General features: G+C 40.6%; 2 protein-coding genes across 3 annotated transcripts; both read left to right on the top strand.

Moving 5' to 3' along the window:
* The first annotated feature begins 1,936 nt into the window (after positions 1–1,936).
* On the top strand, positions 1,937–8,064 carry b3gnt2a (UDP-GlcNAc:betaGal beta-1,3-N-acetylglucosaminyltransferase 2a). The gene is made up of 3 exons (XM_037765871.1): positions 1,937–2,433; positions 3,877–4,007; positions 5,721–8,064. Exon 3 carries the CDS (start codon positions 5,721–5,723, stop codon positions 6,954–6,956), a length of 1,236 nt encoding a protein of 411 aa, XP_037621799.1. The 5' UTR covers positions 1,937–2,433; positions 3,877–4,007; the 3' UTR covers positions 6,957–8,064.
* An 877-nt stretch (positions 8,065–8,941) lies between these two features.
* Positions 8,942–16,925, top strand: zgc:66455 (uncharacterized protein LOC393502 homolog). Of its 2 annotated transcripts, XM_037765869.1 has the most exons (10): positions 8,943–9,157; positions 9,244–9,274; positions 10,212–10,816; positions 12,352–12,787; positions 13,026–13,067; positions 14,007–14,107; positions 14,240–14,301; positions 14,756–14,922; positions 16,181–16,336; positions 16,427–16,925. In XM_037765869.1, the coding sequence occupies exons 1-10, from the start codon at positions 9,068–9,070 to the stop codon at positions 16,804–16,806; spliced, it is 2,070 nt and encodes a 689-aa protein (XP_037621797.1). In that variant the 5' UTR covers positions 8,943–9,067; the 3' UTR covers positions 16,807–16,925. The 2 variants fall into 2 exon arrangements, with proteins under 2 accessions (XP_037621798.1, XP_037621797.1); XM_037765870.1 differs by lacking the exon at positions 13,026–13,067 and having other exon boundaries at positions 8,942–9,157.
* The last annotated feature ends 331 nt before the right edge of the window (positions 16,926–17,256 follow it).

Raw genomic sequence — 17,256 nt, 5'->3', positions numbered from 1 at the left:
AATAAACTATTAAATCAGTAAAGTCTGAACCAAATAACCCCTGGTTCAGATCACAGTTCTGCTTTCGAGCCACAGGATTGCACACAGCCCAACACACGTTTATGTTCAGACATTATTGTAATATACTGTATATAACATGTTCTTACACACAGATTTGTGCCAATTAAGATTAAAAGTTGTGTAATGATGGAGTCATAATGCAAAATAGAAGTTGCCTTCATGTTTCTTTTATTTCTTCAGTTCTTTACGGCATCTCAAATACAGAAACAAAGGTCGGTTTTATTGTTTGACGGCCATAAATACAACAATAATATAATCTCTCTTAATCCTTGTGATAAAAAACAGGATTTGTTGGTGCTTGCATGGTGAAGCTTCAGGGTGCAGAGATGTTTCTGTTTGTCCATTTTTTAAGCTTAAAACTGCTCAACGTAAATATTTTAGGGCTTTCAAAGTTAACGCGATAATAACGTGTTAATGCAATTAATGCCACTAATTTCTTTAACACATTAACACAACTTGCGATTTTTAGGTTGTAGCGGGCTCAGTTTTAAAGCTAGAGTGATGATGCTGGTATCATATGAAAATAGAAAAACCTAAAGAATCCATTGCTACCATCCATGTAATACTAGCTTGTTGCGAAGGAGGCTAAATAACTCAAAACTTTGTATAAGAAAAACTGGCTTGGCCATTTTCAAAGGGGTCCCTTGACCTCTGACCTCAAGATATGTGAATGAAAATGGGTTCTATGGATACCCACGAGTCTCCCCTTTACAGACATGCCCACTTGCACATGCAGTTTGGGGCAAGTCATAGTTAAGTCAACACACTGACAGCTGTTGTTGCCTGTTGGGGGGCTCAGTTTGCCATGTTATGATTAGAGCATATTTTTTACCCTAAATGCAGTACCTGTGAGGGTTTCTGGACAATATTTGTCATTGTTTTGTGTTAATTGATTTCCAATAATAAATATATAAATATATTTGCATATAGCAAGTATATTTGTCCACTTCCATGTTGATAAGAGTATTAAATACTTGACAAATCTCCCTTTAATGTACATTTTGAACAGATAAAAAATGTGTGAATTATTTTGCAATTAATCGCGATTAAATTTTTAATCGATTGACAGGCCGGAAAATATTTCCTGGCCTTTTTCATAATAGCTGTGTAAATAAACTTCAGTGACATCATGTTGGAACATCAGCTTGTCATGTCTGTTAACCGTTGATTGGCCCGGTGAGGCCAGGAACACTTTATCAGTGGAGACAGACTCACACAGCTTTGATAAGACAGCTGAGACTCCACCTTGCACCTAACTCCTCTGAGTTTTCTCATGATTTATGAACTAAATTCCCACTCTGTTTAAATGTTAGTTTGAGAATGAGACTTGTGCCATTTTCCATTACCATTTTCTGTTACTTTATACTTATACTCCACTACATCTTAGAGGTAAATATTGTACTTTTTACTCCACTACATCTATCTGACAGCTTTAGTTACTTTACAGATTACAGGTTTTCATCCCCTTCCTGTCCAGTGAAAACCACATATCTCCAGATGTGTTGATGTTGATTGCTTGGGTTAAACTGCTACGAAATTACGCTAAATTTTGGTGAGGAATGGCGATTTTCAAAGGGGTCCCTTGACTTCTGACCTCAAGATATGTGAAAGAAAATGGGTTCTATGGGTACCTATGAGTCTCCCCTTTACAGACATGCCCACTTTATGATAATCACATGCAGTTTGGGCAAAACCATGCAGTTGTTTGCATGCAGTACAAATGTGTTATTTTCACCTATTCTAAAATAGCGTGTTTGAATATTCCTGTATACTGGGGTCCCTAAACAGACTTGGAATTACATAAATTGGGTACCACTGTAAAGCTGAGACTCTTGTGGATCCAATGAGCCCAATTGTATTCATGTGTGATGAAACATCAGATATAGTAGTAAAACACTGACAGGGAACATTGTACTGCACAATGAGTACTTTTATAAGGGTTTGAATGCAGGACTGTTTTACTTGTAGTGGAGTATTTACACAGTGTGGATTCATTAGAACTTCTACTGAAGTAAAGGATTTGAATACTTGGACAGTCAGTATAGCCCCCGAAAGTCCCAACAGCACAGTTCAGACCACACTAGTTCTATCTCTGGCTCTGACAGTCAGCTCCCATTCAGCCTGAGGGAGGAGTCACTGCGCATGGCTTCGCACAGGAGAGACGCACACTTGTGCAGAAGCTTTCTCTACCTTTCTCCTCTCAGTGAACAGAGGATGTGACTTCATGTTGGAGATTTGAGGATTGACGAGGTGCCACAGAGTTCATATATGTACACAGTATATCCAGATCTCCAAAAGCGCGCAGCAAGTTCAGGTCCAACTCTGGACTTCCTTTTTATGGCACAACGTGGACGCGAGGAGCCAGTCTGAACGGTTAGTTTGTCACACAATAAACTGTCTGTATTACGGCGTTTTTATGGCTGAATAGATGTAAAAGTACGAAACAGAAAGTGCAGTTTGCTTTGTGCTTGTAGACAGCGTTTTACTGTATCTGTTGAATGGATCAGGACACTTTTGACTCTCCCGAATTCAAAATTGTAACCTTCAGAGTATGTAATACATATAAACAGGTACACAAAATCACATGTAGTGGTTCAGATTTGAATTTGTAACATGTTTATTTTTTATGGTATTCATCACTTATTCTTACTAACAGAGTAAACTTAAGGTGGTCATACTTTTAACCAAAACATGCCGTATGATTTAGTATTGCTTTTTTTTTTACAGTATGTTTATTTTCTGCCCAAATAAGTTCACTATTAAAAGGTGCGATTTTTATATTCAAATTGTGCAAAATACCCCAAATTCCTGACTTTAACTTCCCTTGGAAAATTTCTGAAAATATTTTGGAAAATTACAAACCCTTTGCAACCCTAGTAAACATACAATATGGGTATGAATCAATTAGCTCCTTTTAAAACTCCAGGTATCTTTCAGTAAAATTGAAAAATTAAACCAAGCAATGACTCTCCCTATTCTGTAAATACTGCATTAGTAGTGATGTTAATAACAGCTCTGCAGATGAAGATATGACCAGACAGTGATTTTAGAGCTTTTATAACAAGTCATATCACTCTGTACACAGGGTCAGGCTTTATGACCGGCAGTAAATTAGATTTACCTTTCAGTTAACTTTCATTGTCCCTTTGACATTCCACAGGTGTTGCTCCACCTCTGTGTGAAGAGTTCACTTTAGATCATCAACTCAGGTAACATTGCTGCAGCCAATTTGAATACATACAAAAAAATTGATTCACCGATGTATCGTAATTTTATTTTGACAATTTTGAAATCTATTTCTTAATGCCAGAATCCATATATTTGCTTGGAAATAAGATTGATTGGATTATATTCACCAGAAGTATAAAACATTACATGTCCCATATAAATTAAAAAGAAAATATCACTAATTTGTGAGGGAAATGTCTTTATTCTTTGATTTTTGGGTTGCTGGAAGAAATTTATATGCCTGACAATGACTGATATGTTTGACTTCAGGACATCTCTGACTACATACATGCTGAAAATTAAACATTTTTACTGTATTAATTTAGATATTTTCCGAAGTAGAAAGTCCCTAAAAGTGTATGATTAAATTTTTTCCCATGATCTAGTGTTAAAAAAGTTAACAAAAAGCGCAATAAATCGTAATATTGAATCACAATACTTAAAATCGCAATACATATCGAATCGGCACCCAAGTATCGTGATAGAATCGAATGGGGAGATAGGTGTACCGTCCCGGCCCTAATAATCATAACGTTTAGCCCAAAACAGACCCAAATACTCACAGTAGTTTCCTTCCTTAAACTCCAGATGGCTCAAGAAACAGCAACCTGGTTCTTGTTGGAGACCTCCTTCTCCACCCTGCAGCTCATCCACGAGGCCAGCAGACGTCTGGGTCTCCACCCGACTCAAGTGACCCACCAGCTCCACACCAGTCACAGGTAATATATGAGAGCAACACATGATGAGGTGGCCTAATGTAAATGTGTTCCTAAAAATAAGAAAGAACCTACACCTGAGTTTGTCCACCCCATTTCTATGGGGGACTAAATATTATAAACAATTAGGACTGTCAATCGATTAAAATAGTTAATCACGATTAATTACGCATTTGTCAAGTATTTAATACTCTTATCAACATGGGAGTGGACAAATATGCTGCTTTATGCAAATGTATGTATATATTATTATTGGAAATCAATTACCAACACAAAACAATGATAAATATTGTCCAGAAACCCTCACAGGTACTGTATTTAGCATAAAAAATATACTCAAATCATAATATGGCAAACTCAAACCCAACAGGCAACAACAGCTGTCAGTGTGTCAGTGTGCTGACTTAACTATGACTTGCCCCAAACTGCACGAGATGGCCATGCCAGTTTTTCCTCACCAAAATTTGGTGTAAGTTTGGAGCGTTATTTAACCTCCTTCTTGACAGCCTATGACATGGTTGGTACTAATTGATTCCTCAAATTTTTCTAGTTTCTTTAAGTAACTGAAAAACATGGTTATTAATTAGGGCTGTCAAAGTTAACACGATAATAAAGCGTTAACGCAAATTCTTTTGAATACCACTAATTTCTTGAATTCATTAAAGCTTCATATTTGATCAGCGCTGCCAGTTTGACCATTTGATCAAGTTCTCAATTGATTGACAGCTGCTCAGAGACGGCAAGGCTCCAGATCAGCTCTGACTGCTTGTTTTCCTCCGGTCTGTGAAATCCTGCAGATCCCATTAGGAGCACCGGAGGACACAGAGGCACATGATTTTTTCAGATAACTTGTCTCATGCACTACTGTCAGGATATAGTGATGTTCTATAAAATAACTTTTTTTAATCATATTTGCTCCATTTCTACCCACTGCAGCTTTAATGCAATCGATCTTTCGGTGGTTGTAGCAGGCTCAGTTTTAAAGATAGAGTGAAGATACTAGTATCATATGAAACTAGAAAACCATGTTGGGACCAAAATAACTAAAGCTAAATAATGCTCCAAACATAGTACCTGTGAGGGTTTCTGGACAACATTTGTCATTGTTTTGTGCTGTTAATTGATTTCCAATAATAAATATATACATACATTTGCATAAAGCAAGCATATTTGCCCACTCCCATGTTGATAAGAGTATTAAATGCTTGACAAATCTCCCTTTAAGGTACATTTCGAACAGATAAAAAATTTGCAATTAATTGCTGTTCAATATTTTAGTCGATTGACAACCCTATTATTAATATGGGTGTGCTCTTCTGTGTCACTCAGTAGACAATGACAAAGACTGCTGCCAGTAAACTGGCGTCATGTGCGCGGCTGAATTGGAAACGTGTGATTCCTGTCTGAAGGAAGAGGAGGAGGGAGTAAGGAGGGCATGAGGAAAGAATGCTCATGGGCCCGTTCCTGCTGGATTAGTGATAAAAATGCGGCCTTGTATGCAGCCGGTCTGAGCTCTGAAAGCAAACGGGGAAATCAAGCCTCTCATTGAACTGCTGCACCAGATTCTTCCAGTCTTATTCTTGCTAAAAGCTTCGACTGAGCGCCTCCATGTTTCCAAATGTCCCTTTGTATCCCGGCTTTGTTGTAAGTCCTGATTCTGCAGAATTCTGTTTCTCGTTGATTTTTGTTGATTTTCTTTTGTTGTCCTTTGTGCAGATGAAGAGGAGAGGCAACATGCCTGTGGCCCGCAGAAAAGGGAGGGTGTTCTGCGTGGTGATGATGCTCAACGTCTTCATCTGCATCCTGGTGGGCGTGTCGTGGAACCATGGACGTGATAAAGGTGGCCAGGAGAAGGTTCGAATCCCAACCAAGAAGTTTTGGCACAAGGAGGCACGGAGCAAATCCTTCTGGAACAAGGAGCAGCAGTACTTGGACTTCATTTTCAACGTCATTTACAACCCCGCCATCGACTCTGTGCTGTCTAGCAACACTCTCATCGAGCTTCCCGATTGGCTGAATGACACTGGACCACTCAACCTCTGTGAGCCAGACTACAGAGTCCCCACGCAAATCGTGGACTACAACTCCCTGCCGCAGCGCTTCCAGGATTTTCTTTTGCACATGCGCTGCAGGACGTACCCCATGCTGATAAATCAGCCCCATGTTTGTGATGAAAAGCCCTTCCTGCTGGTGGTGGTCAAATCGCTGATCCCACATTTTGAGCGGCGGCAGGCCATTCGTGAAACATGGGGTCGGGCGGGGGTTTTGGCCAATCGCACAGTGGCGACGGTGTTCCTGCTAGGCAACACCTTGTCAACGGACAACTTCCCGGACCTGCAGTGGATACTGGGCCACGAGGCGGAACTTCACAAAGACATCCTCCAGTGGGACTACAGGGACACCTTCTTCAACCTCACCCTGAAGGAGATCCTCTTCCTGGAGTGGTTCAGCCACAACTGCCCCCAAGCCCAGTACATCTTCAAGGGTGACGATGATGTCTTCATCAACACCTTCCGAATTATTGACTTCCTGGAAGGCTTGTCCGAGGTCAAGGCCAAGGATTTGTTCATAGGTGATGTTATCAGTGACGCCAGTCCACACCGAAGCGAGAAACTCAAGTACTTTATCCCAGAGAGTGTGTTTGTGGGGTTGTATCCGCCTTACGCAGGAGGCGGAGGATATCTGTACTCTGGGGAGTTGGCGCTGCGTCTTTACAACACATCTCGGCAGGTAGTCTTGTATCCCATTGACGATGTCTATACGGGGATGTGTCTGAAAAAACTAGGCCTGGTTCCTGAGAAGCACAACGGCTTCAAGACTTTTGACATTAGTGAGAAGGACAAGTCCAGCCCCTGCACCTACCAGAGCCTGATGCTGGTTCACAGCCGGACGCCACAGGAGATGTTGAAGATCTGGCCGTGGATTATCCATCCGGAGCTGAACTGCCAGTGAACACCTTCATTCATCTTGTTTGCACTGTTGATATTTCAACACCTTTTAATTATGTTAAATCCTCAAGTCCAAGCAAAACCTCTGAGTTCGTGTTTTAAAATCATCACGTCTTTATTTGTCTGTTGTCTTTTCCACTAGCTAGGGTGAATTAAGGCTGATTGGGACATCAGGTCAAATGGAACAGTATAACTATACTGGGTTTGTTTTCTCGCCTGATGAGTGAGAATAAAAACTTTTTTGCTGAGCCCTAGCTCTGAAACCACAAAATCAAAATTGCACGGCCTCATTGATGTAACATCAAGTAGGTGGGCGGGGCAAGCATGAAACAGGAAGTTGACCTTGCAAAGCATAAGGTGAGGAAAATGCATGCCCCCAGGAAGAGCGCGTAGTGGTCAAACAGCGGTACTACAACTTCCGTGTCCGTCACGTGATGCCATTGGGCCCAAAAATATTTTTTCCCATAGACTTTAGTCAATTATAGTATATATAGTAACTATACCGTGATATGCCATAGCCTACAGTAAAACTAACGCCAGCAGAAATATATAGTATAGTAGTATAATATATAGTGAATATTATATGTATTTATTGTTAAGGTTTGGTTCAAACAGAGCCAGAGAGATAGTGGACAATGGGAGCTGTAATCACATTTGGTAGCAGATTGTATGTAGAGTAAAACTTTAGTAACAGTAATATTTTACTACTACTACTACTACTACTACTACCAAAAACTCACAGACCTCAGGATAACCTCTGAACTGATGATCCCACACACACTGTTTTCTGTTTAACACAAACGACACATAATCCCACAGACTTTCTTAAACAACATTTTTTACATTTGTACAGTAATTATGAAACACTCAGTGTTAATTGTTTTTAGCATCCCAGCTGGGATGTTGCTGCTGTTACTGGGCATTTGTATGTATGTTTGTATATAAAATGTGTGTTTAAATAAGCAATATATTGAGTTTGGTTCACATGAAACAGATTTTTTCAGGGTTGGCTTCAGACATGTCCTCTTTTCTGTTGTTTGTTAAAATTGTTTTGGTCATTACAAATCTTTTCCCATTAATAAAAAATAAAAATAAATATATTGTGTTTGTGTCTTGTATGTGTTTTTCCTTTTTGAATATAAAATAAATAAATAAAGATAAAATATATTTGATCCTATTTTGATTTATTTTTGTTGTTAATACAAATGACAGGTAAGCATTTGTTCTACATTCTTCTTCTTTTAGTTAAATTTCTTGTACAAGATGTCTTGTATTATTATTATTATTATCATCATGATTTTTATTATTATAATCATTTTCTAGCTTACCATTGTGTTTAACAATGCTTTTTTAAATATTATTTATGGTCTTTTATACAACAATTGATAATTTCTTCTTTCTTTAGATAGTTACTGACACAAACAGCTAGTATATCTATGTAGTCTGTAAGTGTAAAAAAAAAAGTGCATGTTGTGCACCGCTGCATATACAGTAAATGTATAATGTATAATGTATAATGTATGTATAATGTAACTTGGAGCATCTAAGGCGAGGCACCCAGGCAGAAACACTGTTTTTCATACACTGGTCAATTATGAGATTTTGCTTCCATAGCATTTCTTCTTTCAGACTAGTGGAAAGAAAACATCCAAAATACACATTTAGGTGTTTATTTTACTACTTTGTCTATTTGCGTCTGTAGATTTCTCCCAAATTCACCAAAAGTTAGTATTAGATAATGCACCTTTTGCATATTTAAACATAAAATTTCATAAAACTTGTAATAAAAGTAAAAAAGTAAGAATAATTGCTGTAATGTAAGTAATTGATTGGGGAAGTTTCATGGTGATATCTATTAGTTAAAAATGTTACCCTATTCCCCTGTAGTGTCTCCCCTTCAGAGCAGAATGAAAAGACTAAATGTGAAATACAACAGGGACCTCTGGTGGACAAATCTGATGCATCCAGCAAAAAGGAAACTCAATCAGCTAATTGATGAATTTCACCTGCTCACATGCAGGAAAGGAAAACAGAAGTTAAACTGAAGCTGTGAGGCTCAACTTGACCTTTTTCCATACATTTACGTAGTTTAACAGACAAGGTTTTGGTAGTAAAATGACACGAAAGAACAGCAATAGCTTTAAAAGTGTGCTGTTCATATTCCTGCTGATATTTAGTGTATTTTGGAAACACTGTGACTCACAGGTGAGGCTGTGAAATCTGCTTGTTTTGTGTTAATGCTTTAAAATTGGTGTAATATCATTCTGTGTGTTGCTTTATTGTGTTTGCAGGTGAACAGAGAAGAAGCCAACAAACCTCCAGGTGAGAGGGTATTTTTCTTGGGATTTTAATTGTGAATGTGCGGCTTCCCATCTGTGCAATAATTTGCTTCAGGATTATTAGCGGACCCGTAAAGGTAAAATACAACACAGTGTCTTTTTTTAGAAAAGCAAATAAAGTTAAGGTCAAAAATGGGGAGGAGAATGGGATTTTTCATTTCCTGCATGTTAAATGTTGTTGTTTAACTTTTACACATGGGAGTTTGCTTGAATATCCAAAGAGTTTTAAAACCTGTCCCCTCAACACATTTTCATCCCAACTCTTCACATACTGCCGCTTCGTCACACCCCTTGGCGTCACTTTAGGTTTCGGCAACGAAACCATTTAGTTAGGTTTAGGAAAAAAAACAACATAGTTGGGCTTAAAATGACTATGTTGACATGAAAATGACACTGGATGCTGTGAACACGGGACACAAACAGCAGTCTCCTGGATGAAAGCCTTGTGTTTGTTGGACTCATCCAACTCCCCTCCCACCGTGTGTGTGTCTTTTCTCTCTTTAAATTACGTCACCACACTCCCGGCTCACGTTCCCTGAGCGTTTACTGTTGCCGCGGATGGGTTTACATTGTAGTTAATGGAAAGCCCGGTGCGTCTCATACCGGCGCTTGGGTGCTTTGTGTCGACGGCCGTGACAAAGCCCTCGGTATTTGATGCCCCCGGAATGAGAACAGGCTGGTCCCCTAAATGTTGACTGTCCATAAACTCTAAAAAGTCAAAAAGTCTCTCTCTTGAGTTTCATTCTATAATGAAATGAATCCAGTGTCTTCCTGGAGGGTTGGAAATGAACCTAAACATTAGAGATGCTTTAGGAAATGGTTGGCAGTACTTTATAATACAGACCACTTGTGTTTGTAATGAGGTGAAACATGAGAAACCACTAGTATGTTTCTCTACAGTTGGTCTGTTTCTTCCTCAGATGGACAGGGGGGTGACGGCAGTGCCTTCTTCGCCCTGCGGAGCTGCCACCAGCTGCTACAAGGCGACGCCGGCGAGTTCTTCTCCCCGGACTACCTGTGCTCCAACCCTCCTCTGTGGTGCAACTGGACCATCCAGGTGGATCCTGCAAAGAGGATCCATCTCCACCTGGAGGACCTGACCCCAGATGACGGCTGCCGCCTCAAAGACGACCAGGTCCACGTGGACGAGCCCGCTGGACATTTTAGGGGTCACAAGGTCCTGCAGAAGTGCTGGCGTGAGGCCAAGTACACCTCCTCCTCCAACACTCTGTATGTGGTGCTGCTGATCGGCGGCCGGCCCAGCCCGCCCTACAGGGGCTTCTATGGCCGCTACCAGGCGTTTGGACCACCGGTGGTTTACAACCCACAGGAGGGCATCCCAGAGACAAACTGGAAGTCGGAACCAGCTCCTGGACTCGTGCACTTCAATGAGCTTGCTATGAATGGTGAACAGATGGAGCATCCGTCGCCAGCAAATACTGATCTCATGTATGATTATTATGGTCAACCTTCAGTCTTGATGGCAGAGCTGGAGTCCGAGGAGGCCGCGGACACAAACACTGAGGTGGGAATCAAACCCTCAACTCTATCAGTGCTAATGCCTGGCTCTACTAACTAACTAGCTCCTTTACATATAGCTGACAGCTGTTTAAAGCTGCACTAATCAATATTTATATGTGAACAATGGGTCAAATGATGTGTAATGTGAACGGTGTCGCTCATGGTGATGAACATACTGTACAGAGCATTGTTGTTGGCAAACAACTGCTTCCAGTGGGGAATAAAACTAACATTTATTCAAGTAGGCCTACTTTACTTAAAGTCGAGATAAAATTAAAAATGCCTAAACATACTTATTAATATTATATTCCATTTCTGCCAATAGATCCCCCTAAATGTTACACACTGTTCCTTTAGATAATATTTTTAGGTACTTGTACTTTACTTGACTATTTCTATTTGATGCTACTTTATACTTCTACTTACATTTTGGAAGCCAATGTAATACCACATTTATTTGATTCTGCTTAATGAGTAGTTTTTTGGTGGCATCTAGTGGTGAGGTTGCAGCCAACAGACAGTAACTGTGCCGTAAGATAAAAAGTAATGAGTTAAAAGAAGATAAAAAGCTCCGTAGAGCTGCAGAGTTGGTGAGGATTTTCTGTGGGGTCATCACTACAGGTGACACCGTATTACACATCATTATTTGAGTCATTTTGTTAATATAACAAATATTGATTAGTGGGGCTTTAGAGCAAGATTATGAAACTTTTACTGAACAGCGAGCACTGTGGTCACTAACTGACCACGACCCTCAACGTCAACCCCGGTTTAAATCCAGCCAGGGACCGTTTGTTGCATGCTGTTGCCCTCATTTCCTGTCATCTCTACTGCATGTTGCTTTGTATACAGGCCTAAAAAGTGCCAATTATATGATGATACATGCTAAAATCTAGACTAACAGTAGCACAAGAATGAATTGAGGAATTATGAGGTCAGTAAACAGACTCCGTATATCTGAAGTTTATACCAGACCGAGTCTGTCTGTAGCATCAAAACAGACAGAAGAGTGTGTTGAATTGAGCAAGGTTTTATTAATTAATTATGAATTCAACTTTTTAATTTGAAAGAGGAAGATACTGTTATTTCTTCTTTAAAAAGTTAGACATAGTCTTGCTCATTGTTAATTTATATTTGTTTATTTATTTAACTTTTACCCAGATTTTTATGGTCCTCTGATTGTAATGTCTGCTGCTGCCAGAGGACTCTATTCAGTAAAGTCTATAATATTTGGGGTCCTCTAGTGACGAAGATGGCTCAGGATACATTACAACACTAATAGAAAGACAGAAAGAGCTTCTGATAATCCTACAAATGAGAGTCCCTCCAAGTCAATGGGAACAAATACTGTGATAATGTTGCAGCGAATGGTATTTCTGGGACCAGATTTTCACCTAGATTTTTGCAGGTTGACTTTAATCTAATAAATCACATCATCCAGTGTAATTTTTACCTTCTACTGTATTTATCTGCATTTTGTTCTGCTAAACACCAGACAGTATTTAGAAAGTATTTATTCCATCCTCTATCTTCACTCAGGTGGGTGAAAACCACCATCCAGCCTCGGAGATCTACAGCCACATCTACCTGTCCACAGTCATGCCCACGGTACCAGCATCCACACAGGGGACCTCTCGATCAGGAAGAGGTGCCGCACAAACCCCTTCAGGTCAGTCTGACTCAACCGTCCCTACCGGGTCTCCACCGCAGCAACATAACGATCAGAACCAGGAACTCAAACCCACCACAAGCAGCCCAACAACAATACAAATCAATGTGGAGGAAGCTGCGACACATCCAGAGGAAGCTGCTGTTCCAGAGGAGGAGAGGTCTGCAGACGGTGAGAACAGGACGGATGTCAGTGAGGCCTCAGACCAGCTTCCTGCCCCCTCTGGAGCACCAGAACCAGAGGAGACTGAGCAGTCTCATCCTCACCCCAACATTGTGGAGCCACTGTTGGACCACAGAGGGAACCGTGAGTGCATTTGAGTTTGACTACATGTACACTCAGCCACCCAGATGTTTCAGATGTTTTACATGAGCTAGTGATGTGCTGTCGGATATTCAATCGTATAATTGTGTCATTGTGCTTGTAACTTAAAGTAAAACGTGCTTTTTGAAATTTTAGTCTACCTCAGCACAAACGTATTGCACATGTCAAGTATCATTTACATCTTAATTCGGTTTGATTTTTTTTTGTTCCTCTCTTGTAGTCAACATTAGAAATCACTCTGAAATTTCACATCTTCCTGGCGGTGAGTATTGGACTGATACTGTACAACTTCACAGGAATGTTAATGCTACAAAAATGTATTTTCTTTTCTTTTCTGGGACAGCTTTTGTGTTACACAACACATCAGATCACAAGTTATATTCAACATATTCTGTGCTAAAGTCATGGGTGGATTGAGACAGCAGATCTCTGAGCAAAGACATACAACAGGCCCACTACGTGTCCTACATAGGAACAAGACACACAGACTTTATAGTTGTTTGCTTTGATGTTGTTTTGCCTCGGTAGTTGTTTTGTGTCTCTTTGTAGTTGTGTTGTGTTGTGTCTTTTTGTAGTCATTCTGTGCCTCTTTGTAGTAATTTGTAGTCTCTTTGTAGTTGTGTTGTCTTTTTGTAGTCATTCTGAGTCTCTTTGTAGTTGCTTTGTGTCTTTTTGTAATCGTTTTGAGTGCCTTTGTAGTGGTATTGTCTCTTTATAGTTGCTTTGTGTCTTTTTTGTAGTTGTTTTGAGTATATTTGTAGTTGCTTTGTGACTCCTTGTAGTTGCTTTGTCTCTGTTGTAATTTTGTCTCTTTGTAGTTCCTTTGTGTCTCTGTGTAGTTGCTTTGAGTGTGTTTATTGTCATTTTGTCTCTTTGTAGTTGCTTTGAGTCTGTCTGTAGTTGCTTTGTGCCTCCTTATTGTCATTCACTCTCTTTAGTTGCTTTGTCTCTATGTAGTCATTTTGAGTCTCTTTGAAGTATATTTTGTAGGTGAAGGCTGACAAAATCTATGGTTTCCAGAGACACGATTTGGGATCAAATTTAATTTGAATGTATTTCATGTTTTGACTCGATCAAATGTAAGATAAATTTATTTGCACGGTGTCAAAGTGTTGGTCAGACTGTTGCCGTTTGCTTTAGCATTATAATACTGTTTGTTTCGGTACTTTGACACCACAGTCATGTCTTTGCTCCCTGACAGATCACCTATTTGAAGTGTCTGTTGAAGTGAACTTCAGTCTGGATGTGGAGGAGTCCTGGGACGACCTGGCCCAGTCACTGCTGCAGTCAGTAAAGGATTCGGTATGTTAATGACGACAAAGGAAAGACACTGAAGGTGCTTTGTGTAGCATGTTGTGTTTTTTCTTTGGATTATTAGAAAGAAAAAGAGCATCTGATACCTGAAGATACAGTGAAGTTGTTGTGTTTCTGTAGATCAGCAAGCAGCTGAAGGCTCTGCACATGCCGCTGTCCATGACTACTAAGAGACGAAAAAGGTTAGTACACAACAGCCTCACACACTGCTAAAATACAAGCTGGAGTGTAACAGAGAGAGCACAGAGTTAAACCTGTGGAGGCAGAAGAAGGTCCACTAAAAGATATATGAATGTCAGGTTGTACGGCTCTTCTCACATGTTTATTTCCTTCAGTGTTTTCACTTTCACTTGGACCATCTCAAGTCTCTTGTTTGCATCCTTGTTTCCTTCACTTGCATCCTCTCCTTGCATCTTAGTATTTCAAAGACGTGATGAGTGATGCATGAAAAGAGGAATCAAGGAAACATCAGTTTCTATCATAAATGTTTTGGTAAAAATTGGAAATTATTATATTACTGGTCACATCAAAACAAAAAACAATCTGAACTCAAGGTCCACTTACTAGTTTATGTATCTGTTGACATGTGAGCTCAGTAGCTGTTATGAATGATACATCCCGGTTGTGTGTGTGCAGGCTGAGTACAGGAGTGCTGTACATCCTGTGGCTGCAGATTGGACATGTCCCTGGGGGTCTGCAGGCCCACACGGTCGTCCGCTCCGACCTGCAGAACCTCACCACCACCCACGTCAACGTCAGAGGAAACCACGTGAAAGCTGTCATCATGTCTATGTCGATTGGAGGTACAGCAAGGCTCTAGTCCTCAGTATGAAACGGAGGAAATGTTACTTTGATTTACACTGTCAACATTGTTCACAGTTCACACGTTCAGTGATGGAGAAAGTATTCAGATCCTTTACTTCAGTACAAGTACTAATACCACACTGTAAAATTCTCTGTTAGAAATACAAGCCCTACATTCAAAATGTTACTTGTAAAAGTATGTAAGTATAATCCAAAGACTGTAAATAAGAAGTGGATGTAGTCACCGTGACGTCACCCATTGGTTTGTGAACTGCCATTTATGGTCTATTTGACTCTAAATGGGACCATAATTTACTAAATGAACATCATGCTGTATTGAAGAAGACTTGAAACTAGCGATTGGGACAATAAACTCATGTTTACAATGTTTACTGAGGTAATAAATCAAGTGAGAAGTAGGGTCATTTTCTCATAGATTTCTATACAATCAGACTTCTTTTTGCAACCAGAGGAGTCGCCCCCTGCTGGCTATTAGAAAGAATGCAGGTTTAAGGCATTTCCGCATTGGCTTCACTTTTCAGACCCAGAGGTTGCCCACTGGTATTATCAGGAAAATGTATTAAAAGTATAAAAATGTTATATAATGTTAAATGTTATAATATTATATATTCTATCATCAGATTATCATTACCTTCGCCAAGGAGGTTATTTTTTCGGTTTGGCTTGTTTGTCTGTCTCTCAGAAGGATTACGGAAAAACTACCGACCCAATTTCCAAGAAACTTGGTGGATGGGTGTAGCCTGGGCCAAGGAAGAACCCATTACATTTCTAAGTTAAATCACGGGGAGGATACACTAATCATTTTTAACTTTAGTTAACATTGCGAGATAGGGCATTTGGCCTTTTAACTTGCACGGCAGCTGGATTCTCGCATGTCATGCGAAAATCCATCTTGTCAGGCTTCAAGTAATGCGTTTGTGTCTGCCCAGATGTTTTCGCTCTTCTCACGACTGGCTTCGGGAAGAGTTTGATTGACAGATGGTTCATCCAATTCCACTGTCAAGTATTTTTTAAAAGTGCCTGCCCTTTTCCTAACTATTTCCAATGACTGCTTCACAGATGGTTCTGTGTAACAAACTATCTGCAGGATTTTACTGTTGTAGTTGGTTGAGGTGGAGCTCATTTTGAACTATTAACTAATGATTATTTTCATTATGGATTAATCTGCTGATTATTTTCTCCATTAATTGTTGGATTGTTTGGTTTGTGGTCTCTCTCTCTCCGTGTGTGTGTCAGATGTAAATGAGTGTGGGACTCAGCTGGTGCTGTGTGACGTTAACGCAGACTGTGTGAACGAGTTTGGTTCGTACTCGTGCCGCTGCCGGCCGGGCTTCCAGGACCGTTCCCGCCTGGGCTCAGGAGGAACAGTCTGTGTTGATGTGAAGGCTGCAGGTTAATTGAGCTCTCGGCCACACTGCTTTAATTTGAAATAAAAGAAGTCCAGAGGTGAACAGCTGCTGACTTCCTGTTGTGTGCCTGCAGGTTGCAGATCCGGCCTGTCTGCTGAGACTAAAGGCGTCTATGTGCTTTTCTTCCTGCTCGGCTCCCTCATCCTTATGCTGCTGGCAGCGGCCGGCCTGCTGTACCACCGTCACCACCGGGGGGCGTTCCTGGTTCGGTGCCACAGCAGCATCTCTCATCCTGACCCCAACAACAACCACCACCACCACCATCATGATGACAGCTACTCCTGCCCCGCTGACTCTGACCTGCTCCCCCCACCCCCACCTGCCCGGGGCTTCAGGGAGGGCTGGCCTCAGGTGAAGGAGCGCTGCCCGCCTGTGGACCTGCCGCTGCTGCGCTTCAGCCCGCTGCTGCCGCCGGACGCCTACCTGGAGCCGCAAGAGGGCGGGAAGATGTGAACGGACAGTTAACACAGTATCTGAACCTATTAAATCCTGTTTTTTATTTCGTTTTACTTTCTGTTATGTCTGATACTGTTGTTTGTAATCTGTTGAATTAAAGTCACAGCAAAACAACATTTCCTTGCTGTGTTGGCATTTTTTTGCCCTTTATTAGATACCCAAAGACTGAGAATTATATTTACTAGGCCTACTGCAAATTACAACCGGGGCACCAAAAGTTACGATATTTTAGGGCACTCCCTAAATTTCTGAAATGAGGCTTTCTGGGGAGCCGAGATCCTCGTCTCGAACGCGGGTTGGGTCAAATCGTTTATTTCTGCGTCCGCATTCATATGTCAAATTTGTACTTCTTAAGAGAACAGAAAATAGCCTGTTAACATGTCCATTTTTAACTTCTAAAGGCGTTTGGACCATGACGTCTTCCATGCTATTTCTTGGCGCCAACAT

The sequence above is a fragment of the Sebastes umbrosus genome, chromosome 3 (assembly GCF_015220745.1).
Source record: "Sebastes umbrosus isolate fSebUmb1 chromosome 3, fSebUmb1.pri, whole genome shotgun sequence".
Classification (NCBI taxonomy): Eukaryota; Metazoa; Chordata; class Actinopteri; order Perciformes; family Sebastidae; genus Sebastes; species Sebastes umbrosus.
This window is presented reverse-complemented; position numbering and strand designations above follow the sequence as displayed.